Source organism: Convolutriloba macropyga, chromosome 6, assembly GCF_964194025.1.
Source record: "Convolutriloba macropyga chromosome 6, txConMacr16.3, whole genome shotgun sequence".
Lineage (NCBI taxonomy): Eukaryota > Metazoa > Xenacoelomorpha > Acoela > Convolutidae > Convolutriloba > Convolutriloba macropyga.
The window spans coordinates 15,653,307-15,666,804 of NC_134473.1; the positions used below are offsets into that span (position 1 = coordinate 15,653,307).

The window sequence follows — 13,498 nt, forward strand, 5'->3', positions numbered from 1 at the left end:
AGTAAAAGCGACAGTTAAAAACAAAATTAAAAAATTCATTTAGGTTCTTCGAGAAAGTAGTGTCGAAGCAGTCAGAACCAAAATCTTTATCTTTACTGATTTTAATATATTCAACTTTTTCTTGTTTCAGAACGCCAAAATTGTGATATATGAACTTTCAATAACGTGATAATGTGACAAGACTAGAAAACATGAAAAGTGGGCAATTGCCTATAAATAAAAAAAATGTGAATTCTAGTAGTATCAAAGACAGAAAACCATATCTTAAGGCGTAAAACCGCAATAAAGGTTAATTATTAAATCAGTAGAAAGACAAAGCCGTTTTTCTTTGCTGACACCAAGCTACAAATTGGCAAAATTAGAAAATGGCAAAGTTTAATAAACCATTATTTATTTGAAGGTCAATTTTTTTTAAAAGTCAAAACGACCATAAAACTTTCCAGTAAAAAACTAGATGATTTTTAATTTGGAGCTGCTTAGGAAGGCAATTGAACCTATCACTATTGAGTTTTGATTTGAAAAGCTCTGCTATCAACATAGTATAAAAAGATCGACTAATTTAATTTAATAAAAGGGCCGGCTGATTTCAATCCAAATTATTTTTGGATTGCTTCAGCCCACGATTGGTCCAAAACTAGCCATGCAAAAATTGTTTGTTCATTAAAAAAATTTATTTTAACAACTTTTATAGATATAGATAAATTGTTAGTTAAGAAATCAAAAACGAATGCTGCCTTTTTGATAATCAATGAGTAAAGTTAGCAAAAAACGGCAAAGTTTTAATTACAGAGCACTCTCAACGGAAGTTGAAGTAGCAATAGCCCCCTTTTGAGTCTACAAAGATTGTGTTAGTGGTGTTTGGTCGTGTGATTCCTGCAAATTGAATCAAAGTGGACTAAAGAAACTTATTTCGTGCTGTTTTTGATGAAAAATTCTGAATTTTGAAATATTTAGCAAGAATTTTGAACAAAAATAATAAATAAAGTGGTCGACAATATTTTCTGTTTTAAAACACGAAGCAAACAACACTTTCTTACAAAACTTTAACAAAATAATGCAAAACTTTTAAAATTTTAGTCAAAAATTCCGGAAAAAGTCAATAAAATCAATGTAATTCACTCTATTTTCTCAAAAGTTAAAACCTCGATAATTCCCTAAAACGAAAATTAAAAAATCTTTTTAATTCAATATTTTACGCCCGACAAGCTTTCTAATGATACCTGTCTCAACTCTCAACGATGAATATATCAATCGGCCAAAATTGTCTGAACAAAAAACCCCGTTTAAGTATAGCTCCTCCCCCCCCCCCCTCAAGAGGGGTCCGAACAATTAAAACAACACAGTTTTAGGGCTGAGGAACTTTTTTATTATAGAGATTACAAGCAGTATTATGTGATCGCAAGAACTAGCAATTGCATCAAAACTCGAGTTTCCTATTGATAACTAGGGGCAAACAGTATAAAAGTCAAAACTCCGTTTTCCTTGAAACTAAAGACAAATATCATTTTTTGTTATAAAATAGTTGCATGCTTTTTTTCAATGAGAATAATTTTAATGTAAAAAAAAACAAAAGATAGGGTAAAAATCATAATGCTTCAGTTCTTCTCAAGGAAAAAAATTAAAGTAATATTATTTCATATGCTAACTTATGACTCCTTAAAAACTCAATGAGAATTATCAGCCTTCAGTCTCAGTAACAACAGTACAAAAAAGCAACAGGCACACAAAGCTCAATTTTTTTTGAACTAAATGTTACAACTATGAAAACCGTAAGTCAATCACTGAAAACATAAAAAAAACATGTACTGCCAATAATAAGGGTTTATAGGACAACAACAGACAGAAAATTTCGGGCAAAACTAAATTATTCCAGAAACTTTGATGAGAGCAAATAATGAATTTCGTAGCAGTTGTTGTCAAATCAAGAAAAACAGCAGCAGCAGAAAAAATATCTCTAAAGCCGAAAGCTTTATCCCTTCGTTTTTCTAAAGAATTGAAAAATTTAGCATCTAAAACTAGCAACTCACTTTGTTGCTCAATTTGTTGTTCCAGCATGATTAATATCCCTACTCAAGATTGATTTTTCATTGAACTCAAAGAATCAAGAATATATGAACAAATAATTATAAGAGGAGCACCCAATATAATTGAAATTTTGTGGATTGTGGACAGTCACAATGAGCTCTATAATACACTCAATATTAATCCGTAAATATTTGTTAAAGAAACAAAAATCTAAGATAGATCGAAAAAGACGCTGAAACTAAGGAAAAATAGTTAAATGTCTCAATCAGCAGAAAATTCAAATACTTTAAATTGTTTTAATTAGCATAAAACTGCCAAAACTTCTGCTTAAATGGTTTAGCGCGATACTTCTGATCAAATGGTTTAGCGCGAGGCGTGGCCATGCCCAAATGATTATATTGCTAATTTAATAATCCTGATTTTTTTGAAAGATTAAAATCGGGGTGAAATGATAGAGGGGTTAAAAGATAGATAGGTTAAAGGATACAGGGGTGAATAAATCGGGGTTAAACGATAGGGGGTTAAATGAATAGGAGTGAAAAAGCGGGACACCCAAAATATCAACAGTTTCGTTACTTGAAACACCGCTAAGCCTAATTGCTAATGAAATCATGATCGTTATATCTACAGTATCAACTTCATTTCGTTCGAAATTTTAATACAACCTACACTTGCAACAACTGATCTTAAAAATTGTATTATTTCGTAATTTTTTTTTTGGCAAAATGCCATCATTCTTGAGGTCAATATGCTATTTGCAATGCTAGTTTGGAGTTACTTGTTGGATGCTGAGGCATCCACAGAAATAAATAGGAAGAATTCTCATTAATTACAATAAATCATTTCCTCGAGTTATGAAAAGCCCATGCATTACCAAAAAGTGATGTGAAAAGACAGCTTCACTAAAAAGTGTTTAAACCTTTTAAAATCGTTGCATAAATCAATGTGTACGCCTATCTATACAAGAGGAATCCGTTTACAAGGCCTCTTTTTCATATGAAAAGATAGAAAACGGTTTACACTTCATCTAGTGGAAAAAAAAGCAGGCAAAGCAGCCTCGATAAGAAACATAATAAATCATTGAAAATCTTACCAAGATCTTGCCATGTTACACCTTTACCATGATCTTGGCAAGTTTGATCAAGAAATTTTCTTGATACACCTTGGTAAGATCATGGCAAGATTTTATCAAGATGTACTAAGAATTTTTGTCCTAGCAAGATCTTGGTAAGATAATCCATGGTTTGTCAAGACTGTCAAGATCTTGCATGTCTTGTCAAGGTGTATCAAGTTTCGTTTCACTGGGATGTTGATATGCTTGCAACTTACCCGCCATCAGCAATGCAGTACATCGTTATGTTCCTAGTTGATCGTGTTCTATACTCTGCATTCGCATCGGTTGGGAACTTGATTGACAGATCATTCAAAGTGGGTAGATCTTGACTCATTCGTACACTAACTGCGGGCCCCTCAACAAAACTAAAACTTCCCGTTTCCTGCTCGTACTCTTTCTCATTTCTCACGACACACTTGTAAACTCGGTTCAAATCGTCCCGACCAGGTTTAATCATATAAAGGTTGCCATTGTTTTCGTCGATAATGAATCGTTCATTCTGCTCTATAAACTCATACTGGTTAAGCAGAGTTCCATTTTGAGCCAGTACTTGTCGTTTCCAAAAGTAGTCAAGCCTCTTAAAGTGGTTTGGTCGATCACATCCTATAATGGCCACTTGGTTTGCGGAGACAACTTGGAATCGTTCACCTTGGTTGAACTCGTCAACATCTGAAACAATCGACCCAAATTCTATTTTAATTAAATAATCTGAGTTTACGAATTATTTTTTTTAAGTTTAAATAATTTGTTTTCGAAACGGCAATTGGTCAGATTTCATCTGCGTATTCGCAAATTTTTTGTTGGCTTTCCTACAGAGTCAACTTGAGAAATTAGTATAAAAGAGCTACAGATGACAAATTTCTGAATAATGACCAACAGTCCACGAAAAACAGACGGGTCTTCAACAAACAAATTACGAGAACACAATGTTCGCTAAATTCAGCGATAACAATCTGATTTTTCTTCACTTCAACTCCACTTAGTCTTAGTACATGAACAATAAGGCGAAAGGAAGCCAAATTTCAGCAGAGTCATTAGTTTGAGATACTTTTAAATCAACTTCTGGGCTTCACAATTCCCTTGCCTACTATTATTTACATGATTTTCATTTTTCGTCCACAACTTCTGTAATTTCTGCTCATGTTTTCATCAATTGCGCTAAGAATATGTTTTAATTAAGAATGGCAGTGTTATGTCTAGAAAAAAGGACGGTTCTTGAACAGTTTGATTTGACTTTTTGACTGAAATTTTTATCAAAAATGGCAGCAAGATTTGTTCTTAAGACCACTTGATCCATTTTGCCAACTTCAAAAACCAAACGACTGCTGATAAAAAGCCACGGACTTTCAAATGAGGTCTATTTTTAATCGATATTTACTTAACACACGCAGTTATTTTTGATATAATAAGATTATTCAATATATGGCTCCCAATTTTGCAAAAACTACGCCCATATAGCAAGCAGTGATAGCAAGTCTAGTTTTGCTCTCAAAATGGCGCTTCTACAAACAAAAAGGATAAAAACGAGGTGTTGTTTTTTTAAAAAATCATATCGCCCTAATTTGTTTTCTATGTCAGTTACATACAACCAAGAAAGATTTCAATCAAACAAGGCGCAATGAACAGATACATATTGTTTTCAGAAAAAAACGTATGGTTTTTGTTTCGATAATGTGTATTTGTTTACTTTTAATGGTTTCCTGAGTTATGCCTCCATTTTTCGTATTTGTGGTCATCTTAATCAAAGGTCACATATCAAAAGTTTTTGCGGTGATAAATCAAAGAGCATATTATTTTCCCAAAAAAGAATAAATGTGAACCTAACTCAAGCTTGCAATTGATTCCCAATTTTTTTATGACTTTGAATGTAATTTGTTAAAAAATCAGTGAATTTTTAAGCTCTGATCTGATTTCGGTCAGCTTGTCGAATAGTCTCCTTATTGAAAGATGCCATCTTCGTTCTACTGACAAAATTTGCATAGAGTTTTTAAGCATTATACTAACAATTTTATGACCTTTATACTAGGAGTTTCATTGACGTATCGTTTTATTGGCTTCGACTCTAATTTCTCACAAATTTTAGTGTTTTTATCGTTTCTTTTTGTACTTCTATAACATATTGCGAACGATGTTGGTTCTGATTCGATTCCTAAGGAGGTACACATAAGTGAACATATTTTGTGTTTTCTTTAATCAACTAAACTAACAAATGGTTATAATGATTGTTGTTGTTTGTTTGCAAGAACTTTCAAGGTATTTGTAATATTTGTGCTTTTTTCCTCATCGTTGTGTATTTGTATTTTTGAGTAATTGTAACTTAATCTAATTTAAAGCCAATCATTTTTACTTTCTGTTGAAGAAATCTTTATTCTCTGTTATTAATTAACGTTTTAACTAATGATTTTAACACCTTGACACGATTTTAACAAAAAAGTTCTTGATACTTGCAAAACTTTGTGGTTCTTTCGTTGTTTTTTTCACATAATGCTTTGAAGAAGAGGCCCCATTGAAATTCTACTGAGACCCAATCGAATTTATGAGATCTGTTCAGATAAATGCTCAGGGTTTCAATGGCTTGACCACTGTGCTTTCGTATATTGTTTTTGTAATTGTTTTGGTTTTTCCTGTTATTCTTTTGTAGCCTTATGATTTAACCACACTAATGACAGATTCCATTGGCTTCTTGAAATTATTCATGTTCAGAATTTTCCGAAGTTTTTTTAAATTTGCTCAATGTTGACGACTTGTTACCGAATCTATTTAATCAAAGGTCCAATATGCTTTCTGGCGGAGTACAAGTTTGTTTGCTTACTGTTTTTCGACGCTTTTTTTTGTCTTTTACTGAGTATTTCAGGGAAACTGGATAATCAATTTTGCCGAAATTATTGTGTGTTGTGGTTGTTCTAATTTATTGTTTGTCTTGTCTCGTTGTCTCGTCAAAGGCGGGTGTCATCGGCCCCCTAATGCGAGATTATTTTTTCAGTTAGTGGATAGCGCTCATAACAATAATTTCACATCTTATCCTAATTTGTTAGACGGTTAAGTCAAAAATGTCGATGCGCGGTCGCAAAAATTTTTTTGGGAAGGCACATTACCGCGCCTCCTTGTTATATTTAACAGGAAAAAAAATCAGCGCACTGGGGGGGGGGCTGTATAAGGGAGGGGGGGGGCTTGATCACAACATATCCACTAATTTCCTCAAAAGGTTTTGCGTACATGCAGCATAGAGGTTTCGGGTTCTGCTACGTGATGTTCCCGCTATGTTGGTAGCTGCACAATAGTATCCACCTGCATCTTCTTCCTTCGGAGAGTTGATCTCCAACATACCACCAGCAAGTGAGATGTGTGGTTTCTCTGTGACTTGCACTTCAACACCATCTTTGTACCACCTGAAACATTGATCCAAGTGCCAGTTGTCAGCTATCCAAAAGTTCTGAGACATTTCTAAGACATGATGACCATTTAGCAATTTATACTTAATGAGAACGGAGTATCTCATAGTGCAGTTTCTGAGAGCCAAAAATGTACGTGTTATTCCTATCAACTAACATAACCTGGTTCTTGGTTAATTTTAACCTCTCCATCAGAGGCTGTCGCAGCCGCGGCACAAGCAACACCCAATGAAACAAATCTTGATAATTTATTTTTTACACATCATAAGATATTCAAGATTTTCATTTGTGTTGATGAAACTTCACTCTCCACTATCATTTATTTTGTTCAGCCAAGGTTTCAATATCAAAAAAATGCTTAATACAATTTGATAGAATTCCTTATTTCCAAAAAACCTGCAGATTTTTCAAGTTTGACCAATCTTCTTGACAAATCCAACATGACTATTGACCTATTTGATTGACCATATACCTCTCATTAATCCGCATTAAGTTGAAGTTTAAATTTAGGGTAATTAAACACTGTTGATTAAAGAAAAATCTTTGACTACCTTGTACTTTAAAAGCATTGTCATCAAAATTCCCTGCCAAGGTTTATTCATTCTTTTAAAAAAGTAAAACGAATCTGATCGCTATATTTTTTCAAGGAGCCAATTTTTCCCAGAACTTATAAACTTAAAAAATACGAATCTGAATTGAGACCAACTTTCGATGCGCTTTGCCCCCCTATGGATGTCAATGTCGAGAAACTATTTGCTTTTTGTGATCGCAACGGGCATTCCAGAGACTGGTTTTCAATTGGTTGGTAATTCTACGGCTAATTTCTTGCATGCATTATACCTTGGAAGTCACCATAAAAATTTTGAAAATAAAAAAGTTTGCATTTGTTTCTCAACTCTCATAACTGCTTCTAGGTTTTTTCTTGCATTTTGTCTTTGATAAATATTTTACCTTGGTTTAAATTTTTGATATATGTTACTCTATCAAAGTTCGTAGTTGGTTTGAAAACACGGCTTCGCTCAACTCTTTTCTTTGAAAATTTCTTCTCAGACAGTTTTTTTCTGCTTATTTAGATAGGTGCTGTGAAACAACAAGAGAACAGTGTTTAGAGCGTCATTGATGAGTGTCACGTCGGCTTTCCCAATTCTCAACTCTCCTGGATCACTAACTAATCATTAAATTCGTGCAAACATATTACCTAGTCTACTGCTTTTTCTCGTATCGAGTAAAAACTGGATTAAAATTAGGTTTTTAGGCCGAGTTTAAAAAGCAGGAGTCGAATGCGCTTAATTTCATGTTTCTTGTCCGTTTAAATTGTGGCCAGTTTTGGATTGTTTCATTGGCTACTATTATTTGACAACATTGCTTGTATACCCAAACAACCTGACTTGAAAAATCGCGTAATTTTGTGCACCGAATGTGTTTTCTCGGTTAAAAAATTAAAGCTTTTCACTTGTTGGTATGTAGCCGTCTTCTTAACTTGTGATATACAGAAAATTTTACAGCTCTTCAAATGTTTAGTGCATCAGTTGACAAACAGGATCTTTTCTGTTTGTGCCCCCCCCCCCAGTTTAGTGGGTGCATATTATTCGCAACCTCCCCCCCCCCCCCCCCCCACTCACGTGCTAAATTTTTACATAATGATTGACCATGTAATGACACTTGCTCTATAAGGGGGTCACAAACGGAAAAGATCCTGACAAACATTTTGGACCTAAGCTTGAGAACGAAGAACACATGCCACGTGTCAAAGTCAAAACGTGAAAATAGCAACATTTCAGTAGAAACCAACTTGTAGAATGCGATGTCGTCGAAATCCTGTCTGGCTGCACACATGAATGTGGCCAAATGTATGTTATCAGTGTTGTCTTTGTTGAAGTAGAAATTCCTGGGTCTGATGTAGATGGTGGGTCCCACGAACTGATCAGCCATGTCTCTAGTCAGTTCCTTCACATAGTCCCATTCACTCATCATACACCTGGTCCTATCTTTACACCGGCTGTTGAGGAACACGTTGTCTGCAACACAACATACGAAACTGGTCCCGCGTGAACAAATATTTTTTTTCATGCAAGAACAAAACACTGCTTTGATAATGATTCCTATAGACTCCAGAGGATTGCGCTTATCCATTACAATTCCAATATATTCCAATATAAAGGTGTAAAGTTCCAACTACAGCTTTCTCGTGTATCATCACAATATTTAAATTTCCATCCAAGAAACAAAAAGCGATAGATAACTACAACACGCATCTATCAACATTTTTAAAACCAAATAATTTCAAATGTCCGAAAAATCATTAGCTTTTAACAAAATAATTCCCGATAAATTTACTAAAATGTCATAACGAAACTGAGAGGACCTGTCTTTGGTTAGACTAAGCCATAGAAACGGACTAAAGATGCAGAAAAACTCAAGAAATAACAAACAATCTGCGAAAACACAAATTATTGAAGCCATTAAAATCAAAAATTGGTTGCCAGATGGCTATTTTTTCAAGGTGAGCAAAACAAAAAAAACCTTGAAACTTAGCCAGACAGAGCTCCGAACCTTAATCTTGTAAAGCTGATGAAATTCTTTATGCTACCGAATCATTTATTGTTTGTTTTTTCAGGCATTGCGTGGCAATATGACACGAGGAAATTTAAGAGTGTTGCGGTGCAACATTAATTGAATCACTTGCTTAGAAATGCTTTATAACGTTTAATGCTTAAAAATCCGAAGCTAGGAAAGACCAAGTGATTTTGTTATTATCGTTTGAAATTATGAACATTTAGTTTCAGCACGTGGTTAATTATCATTGTTTTTCTTTATCTTGCTCGGATTGCATTGAAGGTCATTGTATCAATGGTCACCGTAAATCGTAACAAAAAATGTTCAATATTCAAAGGCGGCAGGCCGAATAAATTATCGCGAGGATAAAAAAAATTGTGAACCTGATTGTGTAACATGTGTCATACGATAACCTTAGTGCATCGAACATGTGGGTCAACGTAAAACAGTTTCCCAAATTTAACCTAAAATTCAATTTTTTGTCAAGTTTTTATTGGCCAGTAGAAGAAAAAAATGAAAACTATATTGCTCAACTGCCAGTAAGTTTTCTATTATCTCTGTCTGTTTTGAAAAGTAAAGTCCAATGTTTTTGCAAGTAAATGATTAACCCTTGTTTTGTGAAATGCTGGCTTGCTAACTTAATTTGCACCTCTGTCAAAGTCAAAACCAATTTTCTACTTTTTTTTCACAAGCTACAGAGTGATTGGTATTATGAACGAAACCATTAACCTTTAGAATTCAGTTGTTATGCTGCTCAATAGCTTTGATTCTTATTTTCCTCATCAGAAATACAATATGGATTGAGTTTTATAAATTGCAAAATCATAGAACTTAGAATAAAGATATTAAAAACCAATAAACCAGAAATGACACCGAGAGAAATTTCGCAATGTTTGATCAGCTAAACTGAATTGACGAAGAAGTGTTACTTCATGAAGAAATGCTACCATTTCTTAATTGATAAACAGAAATAAAAACTCCAGGGCAATTTGTTGAAAACCAAAAACTTTTGCAAATCGCCTTTTCCAAATGCAGTGGCTACACGTGTTTCTCTCAAGGAACGATTCTTGAAAAACTTTTCCTCCTATTCAATCCATCCATGCCTTAAAGTTGTGTTGCATCAAATCAATGCCTTAAAAGAATTGCTGTTTCCACCTGCTAACATCTTGGATATCAACCGTATTTTAGAAACATCAACAATAACAAATGCAGACAGGAGCCAATTCTCTAATCACAGATTTCCTATCACAAAGAATTGACATGCCACAGTTTTTGCTTATAGCAACAGAAATTCTTCAAACAATTTTTGGGAAGTTGAAGCCTCTTGATTCCATTTGTCTTTGAAACTCTAGTTTAGCTGTCACTGATTGGCGCACATCCGTTGCTATTGTGACCCCGTGGCATTTTCTCACAGACAAGATCCTTCAGTATACGGAGAAGACGAGATTAAGAAAATTGAGAAAATATCACAATTAGTCTCCCAACCCTTAGCTTTGTGATACTTGTATATATAATTATCACAAGATTTTTCGGTAACAAGAAAAATGTGGGCCATTTTGCCCTGTTCTCTATATTCACTTAACGTCGTATAAAATCGAAGCTTTAGAATTGAGAAAATCGGGGAACATGAGGAGGAAAAATGAATTATCTTTTTAATAAAAATTAACTCAAGTATTTTTGCGTTTCTTTTTTAGGTAGAATAAATTTCGCAAACTTGTTTTAGGAATTTATACTATTTTTCCTCGATTGTTTGGAAGCAAAATTTTACATATTATAAACTCAAAAGATTTTTGAATTAAAAATGAACAATCGTTCTTTGGCTTCCCCTGCTAGTATTTTTCCCCATATTTTTGGAGAAAAAGTAAACATTTTGGTAATGCTGTTGAATATTGTTTACCTCTGTTACCAACAAGATCGTGTCCTTGAAAACTCCCGCAAAATTGTCAATGATGAAATTGAAAATAAACACACGTGATAGTAGCAATGATTTGATTCGGTAGCTAAGCGATGATTGAATAAAATTAATAGTTATCAATTTCTCCGACACACTACTGAATTTTCATGACAAACTCTTCTTTTCACCTAATGGAGGAGAATCGCACTCAGTTTCAAATGCTTTTTATTCAAATACAACAGCATCACATCAGCACTTGGATGCTTCAATGGTAATTGAAATTGTCTTTTAATGGCCTCGAAACGAAGCAGAGCTACTTTTCTTACGGACACCGTGATAGCTCGTTTTTCTATCCAAAATCTTTCCTGTTTTCTTTATTTTTTTTCAAAAGCTTGGAGCACCAACATTTTGGGCTCAATGCACAAAACATTGGATTAAAAAAGAAACAACGTCAGTTTACTTTAATTTGTTGAAGAATATTTGTCGGGCTTTTTTTTTACTTTTAAGCAGACATCCTAAAATCAATATTTCAGGCGACCATTTTTTTTAAATTAGGAGACAATTTGGAATGTGTTTGGTAGAAAGAAAAATCATATGAGATTAAGTTGGTGCGAGTCAGTTTTTCATAAGTGGAGCCAGTTGATAACCTTAAAAGTCAAAAGGAGATTTTTCAATCAATTAGAAAGGCGGCAATCCTAAGGTCAGAATTTATTCCAGTTAGATTTTGCAATGACAAGAATTTTACAGTAGAAGACTAGCAAAATTCATTAAACAAAATGGTGTAACTAAAGGTCACCTAACTTTCTCGAGACCAACAGGCCTTTACCAAAAGGTATTTTAAAAATTTACCACACGAACAAACAACTTGGGGACCAGACCTTGAATAAATTGAAAAATACTTCTGGCTGATTTCTTCCTTAATTTTTACACTAAATCATTGATCAAGACTATGGAGCTTGCCACTGTAGTATATATTTTTTCATATGTATTTTAAGGTGATTTTATCTTCTTAAATGCAGGAGAAGTTTTCATGTATGCTCCTACTACTGCCCGGACCTAACGCCAAGTCAATACTGGGCAATTCTAAATCCAAGTCTTATTTCATTACTGATTCAGAACTAAGATCATGTCACTTTTTACACTTGGAATTCTAAATCCAAGTCTGGGCTGAGACTTGGCAAGTCTAATCCAAGTCTGACTTTAGACTTGGCAAGTCTAATCCAACTTTGATTTTAGACTTGGCAATTCTTAATCCAAGACTGATTTAAGACGTGACAATTCTAAATCCAAGTCTCGGCTGGCCGAAAACAAACGTCTAAAATAGCCGGGGAAACGTCAAAAATAGCCGAAAAAAAACGTCAAAAATAGCCGAACAAAAAAAAACGTCTAAAATAGCCGAGGAAACGTCAAAAATAGCCGAAAATAAACGCCAAAAATAGCCGAAAAAACGTCTAAAATAGCCGGGGAAACGTCAAAAATAGCCGAAAACAAAACGTCTAAAATACCCAAGATACCGTTAATGGTCTTTAATGGTTATGATCTTAATCGGGGGTGAAGCGGTCTAAATGGACCGATGCTTCGGGGGTGATAGACACTGTAAGACAATCTTACCGAAAATGTTCTGGTAATCGTTCTTGATCGCCGGAGTGAACTGTGCGCTGGATAAACGAGCAGTAAAAAATATGGTAAGAATAAACCACAAGAACGTGGACTCCATCTTCAATGACATCTCAATCAGTAAAGAATATACAAGTATACGTGAATTTGGGGACGATATACACTAAAAACAACTATAAATAACCAGGAAAAATAAAATTGCCCGTTTTTTTTCAAAATTCAAAGCATCGTTAGATAATAGATAAATGCATGTTAAACTAAACCGTCGCGATAACTAAAAATGCTTTTACGATGCAGTAATATATTTTTCAAAAAGCTCAATTCGGTTGTATAAAATCGAATACGGTTTACAGTTGAGTAAAATATTCTGTATAGTTTAGTAAAGCATTGATATGTTTGTGCGTATGTTTGACTGATCTAAAGTGGTGACTAAGCTCACAACCATGCATACCATTGAGAGAGAAAGAAAGAGCAAAATGCCTTGAGTCTAAACTTCGAATCAAAGCGTAACGTAACTCAAGAAAAATGCCAGCTGCTGAAACTATTTGACCATTGACAACGAGAACAAAACTTTTGCATTTATAAGCACAGATTTGGTTATGAGAAAACATGTTTTAGACTTGATTAAAAGCATTTTGATTTAAAAAACTGATGATAATTTATAACGAAAATCTGAGTAACTACTCAATATGATGTGAATGCGTGAGACATAAAACAGGAATACATTCAATATGGTTCAAATTTCGCAGATGAGACTTAATTTGGGATGAACATTTGGGCAACTTAGCAGCACGAGCCAAAGGAGCTGTCTAAATTAATGGAGGTCATTAGATTTAAAAGCTATTTACCTTCAAACAATTTTCAACCAAATAGAATTGTCCACCACTATTAAATTTGCAC

At 34.1% G+C, this 13,498-nt stretch overlaps 1 protein-coding gene across 1 annotated transcript in view; it reads right to left on the bottom strand.

Moving 5' to 3' along the window:
• The window catches only part of LOC142341516 (contactin-4-like), a 63,447-nt gene extending 50,371 nt beyond the window's left edge, over positions 1–13,076 (bottom strand). Inside the window, exons 1-4 of the mRNA XM_075392503.1 lie at positions 12,593–13,076; positions 8,324–8,549; positions 6,356–6,528; positions 3,355–3,808 (exon numbers count right to left, since the gene is read on the bottom strand). Coding sequence (XP_075248618.1) covers positions 3,355–3,808; positions 6,356–6,528; positions 8,324–8,549; positions 12,593–12,710 — 971 coding nt within the window. The 5' untranslated portion in view covers positions 12,711–13,076. The remainder of the gene's footprint in view (positions 1–3,354; positions 3,809–6,355; positions 6,529–8,323; positions 8,550–12,592) is intronic.
• Between the last annotated feature and the right edge of the window lie 422 nt (positions 13,077–13,498).